Source organism: Vigna umbellata, unplaced genomic scaffold (genome assembly GCF_029865625.1).
Source record: "Vigna umbellata cultivar VRB3 unplaced genomic scaffold, Vumbellata_1.0 scaffold_846, whole genome shotgun sequence".
Lineage (NCBI taxonomy): Eukaryota > Viridiplantae > Streptophyta > Magnoliopsida > Fabales > Fabaceae > Vigna > Vigna umbellata.
In genome coordinates this window covers 5,893-26,688 of record NW_028274611.1, presented here as the reverse complement: position 1 = coordinate 26,688, position 20,796 = coordinate 5,893, and the positions used below count along the sequence as shown (strand labels likewise).

The 20,796-nt window shown below is 38.6% G+C and overlaps 1 protein-coding gene, 1 long non-coding RNA gene and 1 pseudogene across 4 annotated transcripts; 1 reads left to right on the top strand and 2 right to left on the bottom strand.

Moving 5' to 3' along the window:
• Positions 1–672: 672 nt before the first annotated feature.
• LOC148190515 (zinc finger CCCH domain-containing protein 25-like) lies at positions 673–1,982 on the bottom strand. 3 transcript variants are annotated; one of them, XR_015783198.1, is made up of 3 exons: positions 1,722–1,982; positions 1,334–1,631; positions 673–960 (listed from the first exon to the last, which is right to left on the bottom strand). XR_015783198.1 is itself a non-coding variant. In XM_088102846.1 (2 exons), the coding sequence occupies exons 1-2, from the start codon at positions 1,892–1,894 to the stop codon at positions 1,421–1,423; spliced, it is 384 nt and encodes a 127-aa protein (XP_087958972.1). In that variant the 5' UTR covers positions 1,895–1,982; the 3' UTR covers positions 1,033–1,420. The 3 variants fall into 3 exon arrangements, 1 of the variants encoding a protein (XP_087958972.1); XR_015783199.1 differs by having other exon boundaries at positions 673–954; XM_088102846.1 differs by lacking the exon at positions 673–960 and having other exon boundaries at positions 1,033–1,631.
• A 3,942-nt stretch (positions 1,983–5,924) lies between these two features.
• Positions 5,925–16,224, bottom strand: LOC148190514 (uncharacterized). Its single transcript, XR_015783201.1, has 3 exons — positions 16,089–16,224; positions 6,114–6,439; positions 5,925–6,016 (listed from the first exon to the last, which is right to left on the bottom strand). It is a non-coding gene; the product is annotated as an uncharacterized LOC148190514 (long non-coding RNA).
• A 597-nt stretch (positions 16,225–16,821) lies between these two features.
• Positions 16,822–19,524, top strand: LOC148190513 (pentatricopeptide repeat-containing protein At1g77360, mitochondrial pseudogene; annotated as a pseudogene).
• The last annotated feature ends 1,272 nt before the right edge of the window (positions 19,525–20,796 follow it).

The following is a 20,796-nucleotide window of genomic DNA, read 5'->3' as shown; positions in this document are numbered from 1 at the left end:
GTGTGGTTTTTTTTTTCCTTTGAGTTCTTAAGAGACTTTACGAGGAAATGTGGTAATACCTTGCTGCTTCATGATAAGGAAAATATGAATGATACTCAAATGAAAGTTTATCTTGATACTGAAAAGTTGCTCGCACCATGTTATGCAATGAACTAATATGATTGTTGGAGTGAATTCAATTCTTACTTTACTGAGTGAAATATGAATCTACGAAAACATGTTCTCCAACTGCAATCTTTGTGAAATTTGTTTACATTATCTTCTAATCATTCAATTCTATAACAACAATTATCGTCCCAGACTTCCTTTTTAGCTCACTAGTATGGTATCAGTACAAGTTATATATGAAACCAAACATATAAAGCAATAATCAAGCATAAAAATTCAACCCTTTACTTTCATCTCTCGGTGAAATGAACAAATAGATGAGGAGATTAAAACAGATAATGAGCAAGAGTTATTTGCCAAAGCTGAGGCCTTCATTGGAAACTTCTACAAACAATTAAAGATGTAGAAAGAGATCTATCAGGAAGCCTTTTAGGAATGCATCACTTTTTTTTCTAAAAATAAATCATTTGAATTTTGCTAAATTGTATAAACACTGGTTCTGTTATGCTTCTGTCATATTTTTTCGTCATGGGTTTGTACATATTTTAGGCTAGAACCAAGGAATGTTTGTCAATTATCATATGATATTTCTGTTGAGAGAATTTTACAGTGTCAATTTTCATGCTTCCAAAACCAAAGCAATCCAAATCTGATTGGCAATATGATAAGTAACAACTAATGGCCAAATCAAATGCATCCTTCTTAACTTTGAGATCGGGAGAACTATCATGCTTCCTATACAAGACATTTGATATCAACGCCAAAACCCTTTACCGTAAAGCTCCTAACCATAGACCTAAGTATCCGTTGCAAGACATTCAAAATCCTCAACCCCTTGAACACAACCTGCTCCTAATGAATAAACACGCAAGTGAAACTTAACGGTAACCAACAATATCAAAGTGTCATAGACCAATAAAAATCTAATTCCAATAAGTCAAAAGGCACTGCATACGAATACTAAAATTTAATTTACAAAATATAGACCTTAACTCCAAGTTTTCACTGAGTTAATAGAGCTATCATCCACATATCTAAAACATAGCATAAAAAGAAAAAGAAAAACAAATTACTCTGACATTATCATATAACAGTTATCTTACTTGCTCATCATGAGAAAACTTGCAGCATTATTCTAACATCATCATACAACAGTTATCTTACTTGTTCATCATCAGAAAACTTGCAGCATTTCTCAAACATTGTCATAAAACAGTTATCTTACTTGCTCATCATGAGAAAACTTGCAGCTAGCTCCACGAATACAATCACCCCTTTGAAACGCACGACAAACGCCCCGTGCCTCCCTCTTCTACCGCTCTGTCTCCTCGTCTTCTTCCTCTTTCTTCTTGTACTTGTCAACATGGTCCACCCTAATAATTCTACCCATAATCTGAGCCCCATTTAAATTACCCACAGCAAGATTTGTGCTCCTTTGATCCTCATACGCAAGAAACGCAAAACCCTTTGATTTTCCGGTGCCCTTGTCTCTAACGAGATTAAGATCAACAACCTCCCCATATCTGAGTAATAAAAAAAATATCATTCAGATTTAAAAGAAAAAGAAAATAAAAAGAGTTGATGAATTGAAATGGAAAAGGGAAGCGAAATACTGAGCAAAAACGGCGAGCAGGTCACCCTCGGTGAGATCGAAGGGAATGCCACCGACGAATACGTAAGCGGAATCTTTGTACTTGGCGTGCCACGAAGCTTGTTCGCCAATTCCGAGTGCAGCTTCTCTGGCGTTGATATTCTGAGTGCGCTTCACCAGTGTTAAAGGGTTCATCTCTCTGCTCAAAACGAAGCAGTGCAAACAGAGAAAGAGGGAAATTGGGGGTTAGGGTAAACGTTTTTGACTCAAAGGTTCTATTTTTTTGGAAAATGATACTTGAACAACTTCATTTGACAACATTTAGACACGGGACACGTGTCTAAATGTGAGCGGTCCACGTTTTTAATGAAAAAGTTGTTCAAATCTGACGTGGCAAGGGCCGGCCAGGGGTTAGAAGTTGCGTTTGAAATTTGAAATTCATTTCCAACATTGTACAGAGAGAAGCGGCGCGAACATTCAGAGGGAGGCTGTGACCTAGAGAGAGAGCCCGAGAGAGTTGGAGAAAGGGAGTTCGAGCGAGAGGTCCGACGGATTGCTTGCCGGAGTGTCGCCGGACAACGTTGAAGGCCGTCGGAGGTCCTCAAGCCCTCCAGCCGGTTCCGATTCACGGTCGCCGCAGCTCCGACGTTGGCGAACGAACCGAAGACGGCGTCGTCTTCCCTCCGGCCCAGCGAACTAGGTGCGCGTTCTGAGTCTCGCTTCGTCCCACCTGCTTCCCTCCCTGTGCCGGACCTTTGCATTCACCGCCGGAGTGCCGCCGGAGTGGCGACTGTACGGTGGACGAAAAAGAGGGGTTTTCGGGGTTGTTAGTCCCACCCACACATTTTTCTTCTTGTGTGTTCCAACCGGCACACGTTGTGTTCACTGAAGGTTCGTTTGTTTTATTTCAGTGGAATGAAGCTTTAATCTATGTATGATGTTGTTTGTGGATGATTTTGGTTATGTATGATATGTTGTTTGTAAGCTGTAAAAATATGACTTGTTAGATGACGGTGGAATGTTGTTTATGTACGATGGAGGTGGTTTGTTAATAGTATTTGTTGGATGAATTAAATGTGTGGTGATTGATACTATGGACATGACACATGGGTTATCACATGGAATCATTAAAAGTGTAGAACTGTAGCACACTGATTCACATTTTATTCGAATTGTTGGAGAAACAAAAGTGCATTATTACATTCAAACTGTAGCAGACTGGAAAGAAACACACGCAGCTGCCACGGTTCACATTGGACAATTGGGCTTTGGCAATTTAAGGAAGCAGCTACTAATTCACTTGAGCTGGGAGGGTGCACTCGGTCCAAACAGCTGATGCTTGTCCAGCTTAGTGAAGCCACGGTCCAACACAAGATCACACATCCCGCACCAAGGCAATGAGGCCCACGGAAGAAGGGAATGTAGCACTCCAGCCGAAGAGAAAACAGAAGAAAGCAAGAAGTGGTGTACACGTGATGTAGAGTTGGACACGGTGCATTCCATTTTCGAACAAGAAGCACACTACACGTTGGAGGCAGCAGAGCATACAAGAAGCGTGGGAGATATTATTTTCTTTGGTTCAACTGGAAGACGCATGGCCTGCACACTGACGCCCCAAGAGAATAACAAACACATCCAGCATGGTCCGGAGGAAGAAAATAGAAAAGAAAGAGGCTGCACTCATTCACTCTCGGGGACTGATAACTGCCACCTCCAGAAATGCAGAAAGAATAGTTGCACGCTTGCTGCCACTTTGGTTCAGGAATTCTCTGAAAAGAGGAGTGGAGAAATTATTTTTGTAAGAGAGGTGGAGAACAAGAGAAGGTGGACGGCCAGGAGCAGGGAGATTCTCCAACAACAACTCTAGGTTCTCATCTTTTTTCCAGGGGCTCTGGAAGAAAGGGGGACGACATTCAGCATGCAGATGGGGACGGGAGAACTCTCTCATATTGTTTTTGTTTCTTGGAGAACGTTGCCTTGAGAGAGGAGAACTGCACCCAACCCACACCTCAGTACACATCCAGCTGCCATATACTTCTCAAACGGACTCTCTCACCTTTGGCTCTTGGTCTTTGGAACGTTGCTTTTGGAGATAGGAGGACTGCATCCAGCTGCCAACTTGGAGGCGCACGTTCACTAGCCAATGCGTACGTACACATCCAGCTGCAAATGGTTTCGCTTGGAACGTCTTTGGAGAGCTTGGAATGAGAGATTGAAGCAGCACTGCATCCAGCTTGGAACGTTCTCTAATATTAATTTTATATTTTCAGGTATAGAAAGTTGAAGCAGCACTGTATCAAATCCAATTTTTAAACAATTTAAGATAGGATATTTTAAATCTATTTAAACTGATACTTGTCAACACCCAATTTTGTCCGGATTGACTAATAGATTTGTTTTATTCATGAGTGTAAAATAAAAATAAAAAAATAAAATAAAAATAAAATTAAAACATAACAATAAAAAAAAGAGCGTTCGTCCTCGACCGTTGGTCCTTTGCCTTATTCGACCGTTCGTCCATTCATTCCTTTACGACGTTCGACAATTCTCAGCTTCAACCGTTCGATCATAGTGTTTTAGTGAACGTTCGGTCTTCATTTGAACGTTCGGTCTTGGTGAATTCTCATTTCAACGCTCGGTCTCCATGATGTTTCTCTTCAGCGTTCGGTTTTGAGCGTTCGGTCCAGTATGGTTTGATCAGCAAACAATGCTCAGCAAAATAGCGTTCAGTCACATTATGTGAACGCTCGTTCGGTATGCTTACTCTCAGTTGAACTTTCGATCTTGATGGGCGTACTTCCAAACAGTATATAATAGGTGTTAATCTGGTACCGTTCGGTCAGGCTTTGATTTGATACTGTTCGGTTAGGTGCTGATGTGATACCGATCGGTCATGTGTTGTGATCTTTCGGCCAGGGTGCAAAACGTTCGTCCCAGTGGTATCCGGTTTAATGTTTGATCATATTTGTTTTTAGGTGGCGAGCGTTCGGTTTTGGCATTTTGACATGCTAGTGATTTTAACGCTCGGTAACTCTTAAGCGTTCGACCTGGATCAGAGGTTTGTGTATGGTCGTTCGTCATACAGCGTTCGGTAGCAGATCCCGTATTGCCCGAGCGTCCAAAAGTAGTGGAGGCTGCGTTTTTAAATTTGTTTTTAAATTTGTCTGAGCATTACAGTGTAGAGGACGAACGGTCACGAAAGATAGAAAGTGAACGAACGGTCGTGTAGTGGGAGGAGCCGAACGGTTGTATAGTGTGCAGGACGAACGACATAAAGATATGGAGAATAGGAATGATCAGGACGAGCAGTAGATGATAGAGAGTAACCGGGACGAGCGGTAGAGTCCGAAAAGCCGAACGTCTATGCAGAAACGCTCATCGCCAGGAGAACGAACGCTCGCCCTCTGGACGCAAAAGAGCACGCTCGTCCAGCGAACAGGAGTTGACGCTCGTCCTTCAAGCAGAAATGGACCCTTGTCCAGCGAGGACGCTCGTCCGGATCAGTGGACGCCCCCCCCCCCCCTTTTTTTATTTTTTTTATTTTACACTCATGATGAAAATAAATAAATCTATTTGTCATTCCGGACGAAATTGGGTGTTGATACACAGGCTAAATAAGTGGGTACTTAGGTTAAACTTTTTCCACACAAATGCGAACTTGGTACACCACACTCATTCAGGGGTGCCTAATGTGTTCTCCCTCATTCGTTGTCTTTGTGATTAATTTCGAAACAATTATTTGTCAATTTATTAACAAATTCGTCCCAATCCAACCTCAATTGGTAACGCTCCAGGTGTAGGACCAGAACTGGTACCAAAGGCTAAATAAGTGGGTACTTTGGTATAACTCTTTGCACAGACAGGCCAAGTAGGTACTTGGATAAAACGTTTTGCACATGAAAGTCAATTAAGTACAACAAACTGAATTTTAACTACCAAATATATTTGTCAACAATTTCTGAAATCAGATTGGATGTGCAACCAATACATAAATATGAAATGTAACAACAACTATTCTTTCATCAATAATCCCCAACATTCTACAAAAGGCCTAAATCTTCCAACACTTGATTCCTCTGCATGTTGTCCACATCCAAAATCCATTGACAAACATATTGCTCCCTAAATTGTTGTAGTTCTTCCTGTAAAGACAATAATGCACAAAACATGAATCCAATGCAACATTTGTATGAAAGATGCACAACATAGAAATTTTGACAGCTAACAGTTGTGTAACTGGGCATTGTGTTTCTTTCATATTTGTCAATGCCATCCCACAACTCCATAATTTTCAAAACAATTACTCCACAATCAAATCTACAACAACACAAGTCCAACAACGCAAGTATCATATTTAACATATCATTTATACAAGAAAATATTATATTTACAAAAATCAACATTACAAACATACTTGTTTGGTTGGATTGGAGTATGCAACTGTTGTCCCTCAAATGATGGTTTCTTGTCTTCCGAACAATTCAACAAATGTCCAAAAAGCAATGCAAGATTATGTGCTTGGAAACAACATACTTCCCTTATAAATTTGTAATTACAAAGTAAACATCAATTACTATACATACAATGACATTGTCAATCTTTTGTCGTTCTTTTCTTTTGTGCCCTAAAGAGTCCAGTGCAAACAGTCAAACAACAAATCTATGGAAGTCAAATACAATCCTGCGTACCTTCTTCCTTCTATCACGTCCTTTACTTTGTTCACCAAGTTCCTCCATGACACTACACCAACACAAAAAGTTAAATTACATTACACCAACACAATCAAGTAAAAGAACAAAATGGAAATGATAACAAACATTGTCAGCATTTGTTAAAAGACAACCAAAAAGAGAACAAAAAAATAATACTAATTTATTAATTCATATCATTCGTGCCACATAAAAATACATTTTGTAAGACTCGTGGTACAGGAACAAAACTGGTACCTAAGGCAAATTAACTGGGTACCTGGGTTCAAGTTTTAGCACACCGAGGCCAACAACGACCACCACACTAATTTTGGGGTGCCTTCTTTATTTTCCCTCATTTGATCTACTTCTACGTTATCTGGGAACAATTTCTTAACAATTTTTTAACAAATTCGTGCCACATAAAAATACATTTTCTAACACTCATGGAACAGGAACATAACTGGTACCTTAGGCAGAATATGTGGGTACCTGGGTTCCAATTTTTGCACACCAAGGCCAACTAAGTCCACCACTCTTATTTTGGGGTGCCTTGTTTGTTTTCCCTCGTTTCAGCTACTTCTAAGTAATCTGGGAACAATTTCTTAACATTTTTTTAACAAATTCGTGTCACATAAAAATACATTTTCTAGGACCCTGGGTTCACCAACATAACTCGTACCAAAGTCGAATGAACTGGGTAATTGGGTTCAAGTTTTTTCACAGCAAGGCCAACTAGGTTCACCACTCTCATTTTGAGGTGGCTTGTTTTTTTTCACAGCAAGGCCAACGCGGTCCATGACTATCAATCGAAAAAAATTACAACAACAATGTAAGATTAAGCAAACAACAAGTATACAAATCAGTAACACAACAAAATCCACTTGGGAGACATTTCATACATAAGCAAAACCATCCACAAACAACATCATGCATGTATGAAACCTTCATTCTGTTGGAACAATCGGTACCGTTATAGAATTTTGCACAGCGGAATAACTTATAAAGCGGAAAGCGTGTTCAGTCAAACTCTTAATAAGATGGTCAGTTTTAGAAATTTAATTTTCTTAGAGACAAATTTCCAAATCGTTGATGTACGTACAATAAAATAAGTATAGGGAATAAGAAGAACAACACAGAATTTTTATCCTGGTTCGAATCAAAAGATTCTACGTCCAGTCGTTAATCACTATAAATAGTGATTAACCTTTTTCACTAAAAATTGTTTAACAGATTACAAGATAATGAACAATAAAAATGAATAGAACTACTCTACCAACTTGAAGAGAACCACTTCAGCAATCGACCAACGATTCACAAGCTTCTCCTTTCACAAGACCAGGCAGAGCACCTTGCTAACTTGAAGAGAGTCTGCTCCGACTATCGACACACGATACGCGAGCCTCTCCTTTCACAAGACCAAGCAAGGGAACAATGAACAAAAAGCTTTCTGAGAACGTTCCTCTGACACACAGTGTTCTAAGCTTTCTCAGTTCAAAAACAACGTTAACATTCTAATTTCTCCAAAACAAAATATATAGCCAAGTACACTGAATGCCAAAGGTCAGCTCCCAACTGCCATGAATAATCGATTATTGTAAGTGATAATCGATTATTCAAGTCCGTTATAGGTTTTCAAAAATGTGATAATCGATTATATGAAGTGATAATCGATTATTCAAGTATGACTTGTGATAATCGATTATTGCTTCATCATAATCGATTATTGTAGTTAAAAATGTAAGTTTACAAGGTTTACAAGAATTTCCTACTACATTTAATTTCTACAAATTGCTTTTAACTAATTCTAATATCTTCTGCAACTAAAACTTCTTGTAACATCATCAAAACAAATTTCTTCAAGATTTACCAATACTCCTTATTGGTAACAATCTCCCCCTTTTTGATGATGATCAAAAATTCAATTTTAAAAGCAAATTTGGCTTACCTGCAAAACATACAAGCTAACAAACAACAACAAGGTTAGCAATACCTGTAATAATTTATACTTCTCCCCCTTTTTGATCAGAAGCAAAAAGATCAGATGTTAAAGGCTCCCCCTAAATATGATCTCCCCCTTAATTAATCAAAGGATGCATATAATCAAGAGATCATTTTATTTATGAAAATAAAGATTACATTGGAAGAAGACACATAACAGACTGAATTATAACATAGATGAAATGGCAAGTAAACAACAAAACAGTCTTACAGAGAACCTATATCTAAAACTCAGGACTAGGAGATCTCTCGGGAGGTTGAATGTTGAGATGATGCTCGATGTTAGAAAGGCGAACATCAAGATCAAGAAATTGATCAACCATGTACTCTTCAACAGATCGTTGCCAATCATAAATCTCCTCAAAGTGAGTCTTTTGTGCAAGACTCATATCCTCCAATTGTTTAGATAACCTTGCAAAATGTTCTTCCATAGAAGTTGAGGAAGAAGAGGGTATGTTGGATGGTCCAGCATCAGATGGAGCAGCAACACTTACTGGGTCAGCCATATGAGTGTCCATGTCATCATCTTCATCGACATCAGGATGATCATCATCTTTGTGAATAAGGACTCTGCCTCTAGTAATGAATCCCATCTGACGAAAGGTAGTATCGCCAATTTTCGAGCCAACAACTTGAGTGGCTTGGACAAGTTCTCCTTCAACATTGACACCTTTGTACTCCAAGATTCTAGAAATAAGAAGAGCATAAGGAAGGTGATAGGAAGGGGATTTCTTAGCTTTTACCATAGTGTCAGCAATGAGAGCAGGTCAATCGATGTGTATGTGATTTAGGATCCCATACAGAAGAAGTAGATCCTGTTCAGAGCATTGAGCATGATTGGTTGCTCTAGGACATAGGATCCAGACAAGTAAGTAGTGAATCATCCTTTCTTCAACCTTGAAACCTCCAACAAGCAATTGCCTTCGATTAGTCTGTTGTTCAGGGTGACGTAGGAAGGATTGGAAGGTCAATAATCGATCGAAATCTTGGAGTCCGAGATGAACTTTGACAGCATCATCCCAGATGGGTAGTTGGGCAACGTTGGTCCACACATCATCATCTAAAATTATGCGGACACCCTTGACTTTAGTGGAAATAATCCCATCTCGATATCTCATGTTGAAATAGAACACTCTGATAAGATCGGGATAAATGCAACCTTTTTGCTCCACCAGATTTGAGAGTCCTTGATCATTAAAAAACTCTGGAAATTGAAATCCATAGAAACGGAAAAAATCAAGGCGAATATACTTTACTGCCATGATTCTTCTCTCTTGCCAGGAAGAAACATAGTCCGCATGTCTTTCTTGATCTGAAATCCATCCATCAATCGTTGTCGGACGTGGTTGAGAGGAAGAAGATGCTCCAACAGCTCTGCGGCGATGTCTCCTTGAATCTGCCATGGAGAAAGGTTGAGGGAGTGATGTTTGAGAGATTGAGTAAAATTGGAGAGATTTGAAGCTCAAGATTTTGATTTCAGCAGTTTCTGGGAGCAAAGAGATGGCCAATAATCGATTAGAGGGGCCTATTTATAAGAAGAAGGGAAAAACTAGCCGTTTATAGCCGTTTGGAGCCGTTATGGGAGGCTCCAACGGCTTTATTTTCGAAACTGTTTGCGTGATAATCGATTATCGTAAGTGATAATCGATTATCTGCTCGTTGGTCACTTTCCAGAAATTGTGCGATAATCGATTATGTATGAAGATAATCGATTATTTGCTCATGATTTTCCAGGGATGAGTTTGAAGATTCATAATCGATTATGGGGTAAGATAATCGATTATCTTAGTGTAGAGGATGTATCCCAGGTTTGTAATAATCGATTATGACCTGATGATAATCGATTATTAACGCTGATCTTATGAAAATTTGCAAAGAACCATAAATGTGGAGTCTAAGACATGTCTAATACCCCTAACTCTCTTCTAAGCTCATAGAATCTATCTTTAGGCAGGGCTTTAGTAAAGATATCAGCTAATTGATGTATCGTGTCAATGTATTCAATTTGGCAATCTCCCTTTTGAATGTGATCTCTCAAGAAATGATGTCTAATTTCAATGTGCTTAGTTCTTGAGTGCATTATGGGGTTCTTAGTTAGGTTGATAGCACTAGTATTATCACATTTCAAAGGAATGTGATCAAGGAAGATATCAAAATCCTCCAGTTGTTGTTTCATCCATAAGATTTGGGCACAACAATTGCCAGCAGCAATGTATTCAGCTTCAGTAGTAGATAAAGCTACACAAGCTTGTTTCTTTGAATGCCAAGACACTAAAGAACAACCCAGAAAATGACAAGTGCCACTAGTACTTTTCCTATCAATTTTACAGCCACCATAGTCTGCATCAGAATAACCTATTAAACTAAGTGAAGCATCAGATGGATACCAGAGTCCAAAAGAAGTGGTTCCTTTAAGGTATTTCAAAATCCTTTTGACAGCAATTAGATGAGATTCTTTAGGATTAGCTTGGTACCTAGCACACACACATACACTTTGCATAATGTCTGGTCTACTAGCAGTTAGATACAGTAAGGATCCTATCATTCCTCTAAACATGGTTTCATTTACCCCTTCACCAGATTCATCCTTATCTAAATAGCAAGACGTTGCCATAGGTGTGTTGGCTTCTCTACAAGTATCCATACCAAACTTCTTAAGTACTTCTCTACAATATTTAGTTTGAGAGACAAAAGTCCCCCCATCTATTTGCTTTATTTGCAGCCCTAAGAAGAAGGTAAGCTCACCCATCATAGACATCTCAAATTCACCTTGCATGATTTGTGCAAATCCCTCACATAATGAATTATTTGTAGACCCAAAAATAATGTCATCTACGTATACTTGAACAATCAAGATATGTTTTCCTACTTTCTTAATAAATAGGGTGGAATCAACCTTTCCTCTAGAGAAATCATTTTCAATCAAGAAGGTACTAAGTCTTTCATACCAAGATCTAGGTGCCTGTTTAAGACCATACAAGGCCTTTTTTAACTTATAAACATGATTAGGATATTTAAAATCCTCAAAACCAGGAGGTTGACTAACATATACCTCTTCTTTAATAAAACCATTCAAAAATGCGCTTTTCACATCCATTTGGTACAATTTAAACTTCATCAAAGAGGCATAAGCAAGTAATAATCTAATTGCTTCTAACCTGGCTACTGGAGCGTAAGTTTCATCATAGTCGATACCTTCCTCTTGACAGTAGCCCTTTGCAACTAACCTGGCTTTGTTCTTTGTGATGTTTCCATCTTCATCAAGCTTGTTTCTAAACACCCACTTTGTTCCAATGACTTGAAAATCATCTTGTCTAGGAATGAGTTGCCAAACATCATTCCTTTCAAATTGATTAAGTTCTTCTTGCATAGCAACACACCATTTATCATCTTGAAGAGCTTCCTTTATGTTCTTAGGTTCTACCTGAGACACAAAAGCTACTGTTAAGCAGAAATTATTAAGATTGTGTCTAGGAGTTACCCCTTTTAATATATCTCCGATGATGTTGTCCAGAGAAAGTCCTCTTGGTTGTTGATAGCTTTTAGGATCAACTACTTGATGTTCATTTTGAGTTTCTGGTGGATAGTTTTCATTTAGATACATCTCTTCAAGAGCTTCCCTCAAATAATCCTCATCACCTGCAATTGATTTATTTGACTCAAGAGGGTTCACCTCAAGGTCCACAATTTCATCAAAGACAACATGCATTGATTCTTCAATTGTCAAGGTTCTTCTATTAAACACCCTATATGCTTTGCTAGTTAAAGAATATCCTAAGAAGATTGCCTCATCAGATTTAGCATCAAATTTGCCTAAATTATCTTTACCATTATTCAAAACAAAACATTTACATCCAAAGATTTTCAAGTGAGATACATTTGGTTTTCTACCGTTAAACAGTTCATAGGGAGTTAGCTTAAGAATAGGCTTAATTAGCATTCTGTTCAACACGTAACAAGCAGTACTAACTGCATCAGCCCAAAAGTATTTTGGCACATTTGATTCATTTAAAAGAGTCCTAGCTAGTTCTTCTAATGACCTATTTTTCCTTTCAATAACACCATTTTGTTGGGGAGTTCTTGGAGCAGAGAAATTATGAGCAATTCCATGTTTTTCACAAAACTTTTCAAAAGATTCATTTTCAAACTCACCACCGTGATCACTTCTCAAGGTTTTGATTTTCAATTCCTTTTCATTTTGAACACGTTTTGCAAACGATTTGAATGCTTTAAAAGCTTCATTTTTAAGGGTTAAGAAGAATGTCCAAGTAAATCTAGTGTAATCATCAACAATCACAAGAGCATAGTAGTTTCCACCAAAACTTTTAATTCTAGATGGACCAAACAAGTCCATATGCAGAAGTTCTAAAGGTTTTGATGTTGAAATCATAGTTTTCGATGAGAATGAGGATTTGGTTTGCTTTCCCTTTTGACATGCAGAGCAAAGTTTATTTTTCTCAAATTTTAAATTTGGCAAACCAATCACAAGATTTTTTGAAATCAATTTATTCAAATGTTGCATATGTATATGTGCAGCTCTTTTATGCCATAGCCAAGGGTTTTCCTCTTTAGCAACTAAACATGTTATATTATGACTAGATGCATTTTCAATATCAATCAAGTAAATGTTATTATGCCTAACACCTTGCAAAGCAATTTCAGTATAATCTTTAAAATATACGTTGCATCTATCACGTTCAAAAGTTACCTTGAGACCCTTGTCACATAATTGACTTATGCTTAGGAGATTGTGTTTGAGACCTTCAACACATAATACGTCCTTTATAGTCAATGTGTTTCCTCCTCCAATGTCTCCATTTCCAATGATTCTACCTTTGTTGTTATCTCCATAAGTCACAAAGCCTTGCTTCTTCTTCTCAAAAGAAATAAACTTTTTCTTGTCACCGGTCATGTGTCTTGAACAACCACTGTCAAGATACCACAGTGACTTCTTTGACTTAATAAGTTCCTACAAAACAAATTTGAGCAAGACTTTAGGTCCCCAATCTTATTATGGGTCCTTGGGGTTAGTTTATGCAAACATACATCATTTTACAGTTTTAACCCATGCATATTTACCATTTGGAACACCAAAATGTTTGATGCTGCATTTGTTTGAGGTGTGACCAAGTTTCATGCAGTAAAAACAACAAGCCTCATACACTTTATTTTTCACAAAAGTTCCTTTTTCTACCCAAATTCTACGAGTTCTTATCACTTTAGATTTTTTGTGTAGATGCGTGTTTCCACTTCTTGCATTGCTTTTCTCAAGGTTTGTTTTGGCATATGACTTAGACTTAGTTGCCTTTGCAAGTAAATTCTCAAGAATATCTATATCAAACAGATGACTTTTACATGATAGACATTCAATAGGTTGTACAATAGTATCAGATTCAGATAATTTAGTTTCCAAATTACTAACTTTGTTTCTTAAAACAACTTCGTCATCTAGTACTTTTTCATACCTCAATTTCAATTCATTATGCTCTTTCTTTAGCTTTTTATGAGCAACATCAAGTTTTTCAGATTCATTTAACAAATCAAGAAATGCCTTTTGTAAGCAAACTCATTACTTGACTCTAAGCTAGAATCACTTACTTGGCTTCCTGCATCTTCTAGGTCTGCCATTAAGCACAAATTTGCTTCTTCATCTGAAACGCTTGAGCTTGAAGAACTAGAAGCATTCTCTTCCCAAGCTATGTAAGCTTTCTTCTTCTTTGGAAACTTTCTTTCTTTCTTTTCTTCACTTTTCTTATTTTTAGGACAGTCAGTCTTCACATGACCTCTTTCTCCACATCCATAACATTTAATGCTTGAAGAAGATCCATGATTTTCTTTCCTTTCTTCACGGTATTTGTCTTTTCCCTTGGCTTTCATAAATTTTGCAAACTTCTTAATCATAAGACTCATGTTTTCTTCATCATCATCGGAGTCATCATCTTCAATCCTTTTAGAGTTCTTTCCTTTGGAGATCTCGAACTTGAAGGCTAGTGTCTTTCTTTTGCCTTGATCTTCTTCAGCCGTCAATCTTCTCAACTCAAGTTCATGCTCACGGAGTTTCCCAAACAAGATTGGCATAGACATTTGAGTAAGATTTTGAGACTTAGAGATGGCAGTCACCTTTGGTTGCCAAGACCTGTCCAATGATTTCAAAATTTTTACATTTAATTCATCAGTATCAAAAGTCTTACCCAACCCTGTCAAGTGATTCACTATGTGAATGAACCGCTTTTGGACATCAGAAATTGTTTCTCCAGGTTGCATTCTGAACATCTCATACTCCTGAATGAGAGTGTTCTTCCTTGCACGTTTCACGTCCTCTGTTCCTTCATGTGTGACTCTGAGAACCTCCCACATTTCTTGTGTTGTCTTACAAACTGAAATTCTATAAAACTCATCAAGTACAACAGCAGATGAAATAATGTTGCGAGCCTTAATATCAAATTGAGCTCTTCTATTTTCCTCTGGAGTCCAGTTAAAGTATGGTTTTTCTACTTCTACACCATCAATAGTTCTTTTTGGAATATAGGGACCATTTAGTACAGCTTCCCAGATGCCTCTGTCAACAGACCCCATAAAAATTTCCATTCTGACTTTCCAGAATGCATAGTTATCACCAGTAAAGAGTGGTGGTCTGTTGATTGAAGCACCCTCGGCATATACTTGAGTTTGATGACCGGCCATTTTCGAAAAAAAATTTGAAAAAATATCAAAGCAAGCTCTGATACCAATTGTTGGAACAATCGGTACCGTTATAGAATTTTGCACAGCGGAATAACTTATAAAGCGGAAAGCGTGTTCAGTCAAACTCTTAATAAGATGGTCAGTTTTAGAAATTTAATTTTCTTAGAGACAAATTTCCAAACCGTTGATGTACGTACAATAAAATAAGTATAGGGAATAAGAAGAACAACACAGAATTTTTATCCTGGTTCGAATCAAAAGATTCTACGTCCAGTCGTTAATCACTATAAATAGTGATTAACCTTTTTCACTAAAAATTGTTTAACAGATTACAAGATAATGAACAATAAAAATGAATAGAACTACTCTACCAACTTGAAGAGAACCACTTCAGCAATCGACCAACGATTCACAAGCTTCTCCTTTCACAAGACCAGGCAGAGCACCTTGCTAACTTGAAGAGAGTCTGCTCCGACTATCGACACACGATACGCGAGCCTCTCCTTTCACAAGACCAAGCAAGGGAACAATGAACAAAAAGCTTTCTGAGAACGTTCCTCTGACACACAGTGTTCTAAGCTTTCTCAGTTCAAAAACAACGTTAACGTTCTAATTTCTCCAAAACAAAATATATAGCCAAGTACACTGAATGCCAAAGGTCAGCTCCCAACTGCCATGAATAATCGATTATTGTAAGTGATAATCGATTATTCAAGTCCGTTATAGGTTTTCAAAAATGTGATAATCGATTATATGAAGTGATAATCGATTATTCAAGTATGACTTGTGATAATCGATTATTGCTTCATCATAATCGATTATTGTAGTTAAAAATGTAAGTTTACAAGGTTTACAAGAATTTCCTACTACATTTAATTTCTACAAATTGCTTTTAACTAATTCTAATATCTTCTGCAACTAAAACTTCTTGTAACATCATCAAAACAAATTTCTTCAAGATTTACCAATACTCCTTATTGGTAACACATTCCACTGAAATAAAAAAAAAAACGAACCTTCACTCAGCACGAGGTGCGGCGGTTGGAACACAGACGAAGATAAAGGTGTGGGTGGGACTGACAACCCGGAAAACCCCTCTTTTTGGTCCACCGAACAGTCCACACTCCGGCGACACTCCGGCGATGCTCCGACGGCACTCCGTCGGCACTCCGGGACAGGGACGGAAGCAGCTGGGACGACGCGAGACCTTCAACGCGCCCCTAGTTCGCTGGGCCGGACCGGACGAAAGACGATGGCGTCTTCCCTTCCTTCGCCAACGTCGAACCTGTGGCGACCGTGAATCGGAATCGCCTGGAGGGGTTCGATAGCTCCCAGACAGCCTTCAACGTTGTCCGGCGACACTCCGGCAAGCACTCCGTCGGACGTCTCTCTCTCCAACTCCCTTTCTCCAAGTTGTTCGGCCTCTCTAGGTTACACTCTCTATCTCTGAACCTTCGCGCTTCTCTCTCTTAAATTGTTCCAAAATCAATTTCAAATTTGAAACGCGGACCTGCAAACCCTGACCACTCCCTTTCCACGTCATATTTCATTTTCATTTAATTTTTCCAACTGGACCACTCAAATTTAGACACGTGTGACGTGTCTAAATGTTGTCAAAAGTGGTTGTTCAAATATCATTTTCCAATTTATATAGAATATTGTAAACTTTAAGAAAACAAAAATCCATTCTTGCATTTAGTATGGAGTTGTAAAAATGGTTTTGCTGACTAAGTTGTGTTTGTGAACAACATCCATTCACCACTCCAATTCGAGAGATTTCCGAACACAACGACGGCTTCACCACTATCAGCCACCATCAAACCATGGCGACCTGAAACTCGTTTCACAGAAATACCAGTAATTTTTCGGCAATCGCCACTTTAGACTTGAGCAATCGTCATATCCCGTTAGGGTTTGCAGACTCTCCATTGTGGAGCTTGCTTCAGGTGAATAATTTGCAAGTCTTGCTTTGTCCGCGCAATGATTAAGCTTTGTTCCCATAGAAAAAATATATTATCCAAATGGGTATTGTTTGCAAAAATGCACAGCACAAATGAGGCGATTCAGGAGGTTGGAGAAGCGAGCGAGAGAGTGAGCAAGGTTATGATGACGTGTCCCACACTGGCACTTGACACTGCTCTTAATCAAACTGGAGTTAAAGTTTCCCCTGATTTAGTTGAAGATGTTCTCAAACGATTTGAGAATGCGGGCATGTCAGCATTTCGGTTCTTTGAGTGGGCAGAGAAGCAGAGAGGGTACTCGCACAGCATAAGGGCATATCACTTGATGATTGAATCTCTGGCTAAGATTAGACAGTACCAGATCGTGTGGGACCTTGTTAATGCCATGAGGAAAAAGGGCATGCTAAATGTGGAGACTTTTTGCATCATGATGAGAAAGTATGCTAGGGCTAACAAGGTCGACGAGGCTGTTTACACCTTTAATGTCATGGATAAGTACGATGTGGTCCCAAATCTTGCTGCATTTAATGGTTTGTTAAGTGCTTTGTGCAAGTCCAACAATGTGAGGAAGGCTCAGGAGATTTTTGATGCTATGAAGGGTCGATTTGAACCAGACGCGAAAACTTATAGCATTTTGCTGGAGGGGTGGGGAAAAGCTCCCAATCTTCCCCGGGCAAGGGAGGTTTTTGGAGAGATGGTTCATGCTGGGTGTGATCCTGATGTTGTTACTTATGGTATAATGGTTGATGTTCTTTGCAAAGCAGGGAGGGTCGATGAAGCAGTTGAGGTTGTGAAGGAAATGGATGAGAGCAATTGCAGGCCTACATCCTTCATTTATAGTGTCCTGGTTCATACTTATGGAGTGGAGCACCGAATTGAAGATGCTATTGATTCATTCCAGGAGATGGAGAGGAAGGGAATCAAGGCTGATGTTGTGGTTTATAATGCCTTGATTGGTGCCTTTTGTAAAGTAAATAAGTTTAAAAATGTGCGCAGGGTCTTGCAGGAGATGGAGATCAATGGCGTTGCGCCGAATTCAAGGACCTGCAATGTTATCATAAGCAGTATGATTGGTCAGGGACAGACTGATAGAGCTTTTAGAGTTTTCCGCCGGATGATCAAGTTATGTGAACCGGATGCTGATACTTACACAATGATGATAAAAATGTTTTGTGAGAAAAATGATCTGGAAATGGCTCTGCAAATATGGAAGTTTATGAAGTCAAAACAATTTGTTCCAAGCATGCACACCTTTTCTGCCCTTGTCAAGGGGCTGTGTGAAAAAGGTGATGCCGCAAAAGCTTGTGTTGTGCTTGAAGAGATGATAGAGAAGGGAATTCGACCATCACGTATTACGTTTGGGAGGTTGAGACAGTTGCTTTTAAAGGAAGGGAGAGAAGATGTGCTCAAATTTCTTCATGAGAAAATGAATCTTCTTGTCAAGGAGCCTTTACATGATTAAAAAAGGTGAATGCAGTTGGCAACTAGAAACATATAGCAAGCTTTGAATACTATTTTGTTGTCAAAACAGTTTTGTAACCACAGTTTTGTATACTTGGGATCTGCCTATTATGTAATATAGAAATCAGACCGCTTAACTTACTGGTAGACTTTTTCCTTTACTTATTCACTCTGATTTCTGTTATTATAATTTTTTATGTTGCTTCTTTTCATAAGATTTTCCTTTTCCTTTGGCAGATATGCGGATACTGCCAAGTCCTTCCCAAATATAAAATGCATTGATGATCAAACATTGTATGCCATGTCATTGCTGATGAGATCACAAGACCATTATCCACTAGATTTTCGAATGTGACATAATGATGCCCTGCATGTTATAGGGAAAACTTCCTCTAAAGTTAGAATATCTCTAAATTAGCATGGGTGTATTCACCCTTTGAATTTGAGTTAAGATTTTATGCTTGATGATCGATGAAGTTTTATTGGAAGTGAGCGGGGGTTAAAAGTATTTGCTTTGGATTTGTCCCTAGTGAATTGGAAAATATCCTGATTATCATTTAGTGAAGAAAAACCTTGCGCTAGTGGCTGTTCATGATCTCTGACAAATCAATGATGTCACTTACCCTGCTGGTAAAGCTCCCTTTAAAACTTACTTTTATTGATCGCAGACTTAGAATGATATTCTTAGATTTTCAGTATGTTGTTTCTTTTGGCCTAAATTTTCAGCTGTTAAAATGCCATTTGAGGTGGGTCTGCATTTTATGATGTCACTTTGTTACTAGCTTATGTTGTATATAATTTAATAAACAAACACTGCTATGAGTATATTACATAGCAACAAAGATGAACATAGGAAAACAAGAATGAACCACACGGGAGAGGAAGGTTCTGCCCAATCCTTTTTCTCTCCACCATCAGCTTGACCTTTACTATATTTGTCTCACACACATAGTCCTTGAACCGTATGTTAATTATTTTGGGTTGTGGGATTTTCCTTATTTTTTCATCATTTCAGCTGCCATGTGACCTATTTCTAGATGTCTCTATATTGTCCTCATTTGTCTTTTATGTAATTGGCTTCATTGCAAATTTAAACCAGTAGTCGATGCACATTGCAGTGGTTAACTACAGCAAATCAAACGGAATATGGCCCAACCATATAAGTTTCCTGTTGTAATTTGAGATAATATCTTCAGAATCTTCTTAATTAGAGGAAATAAATACATAATCTTTTATTTTATTTTATTTTTTTCTAGTTTTCCTAGTTTCCCCATTTTCCTATTTAGGAGAACTAGATTATTACAAATAGAGGGTATGAAAATGTATTTTTTATGAATTGAGAATAATAAAATAAGTCTTATTTTCAACTTGGTGTCAGAGCTCCTGATTTTGGGACTCGATTCCGCTACAACAAGTCGCACCGCCGCCGTTGTCCGACCACCACCGCTGTTGTCCGACCATCGCCGTTGCCTGTTGGGGTCGTTAATGGGGCAGAAAAGTGCGCCCAACACTGGCGATCACAACGCCTGAAGTCGCTTCGTGAGAGGAGCCGCCACCGCGTGTAGCCCACGCGCCCACCTCCGACGAGACCCACTCGCCGCCGCCTCCACAAACATGGTCGCCGGAGCCCCCTGAGTCCGTTCCTAGGGTCGGTGACGACTCTTTTTGGCTGTATTTGAGTAGATCTGAATTTTAAGTTTTGCTCTTTTATTCTCGGTGTGACCCACTCGTCGTTGCCGCCACAGAAGAGTTGCTGGAGCCTCCTGAGTCTGTTTTTAGGGTTGGTGACAATCCTGTTTGGCCTATATTTGAGTAGATCTAAGTTTTAAGTTCTGTTCCTTTTTTCTCGGTGTGACTCATACGCCGTTATCGTCTTGGAGACTCCTGGTTGCATTCTACGGGATGTCTGAAGTAAAAATTATTCCTTTGAAAACAATGGATGAATCAATAAGTAAGCCCTTTGGATCATGTACTCTGTCAATAAAAGGTAAGATTTGCCTCAATATTGTTGATCATGTGTCTCAAGGTATTTGGATCCTTGATTCGGGTGCAACTGATCATATGACACCTTTCAGTATGTCCTTCAACTCATATGGTAAAAGAAATAAAGAACAACTTATTACAGTTGTGAATGGTCAGGGTATACCTATATGCAACTTTGGGAATATAATTTTGAATTCATCTATTGTATTAAAGGATGTTTTACATGTTCCTCAATTAGCTAATAGTCTTATCTCTGTGCAAAAAATCACAAAGGATTTAAATTGTTCAGTAACATTTTTTCCAACTTATTGTGTTTTTC

Excerpts from the sequence above, each read along its gene's own strand:
- LOC148190515 (XM_088102846.1), bottom strand. The coding sequence starts at position 1,894 with ATGAACCCTTTAACACTGGTGAAGCGCACTCAGAATATCAACGCCAGA. Across the intron at positions 1,632-1,721 it reads CTGCTCGCCGTTTTTGCTCA|ATATGGGGAGGTTGTTGATC; the intron begins GTATTTCGCTTC and ends TTTATTACTCAG.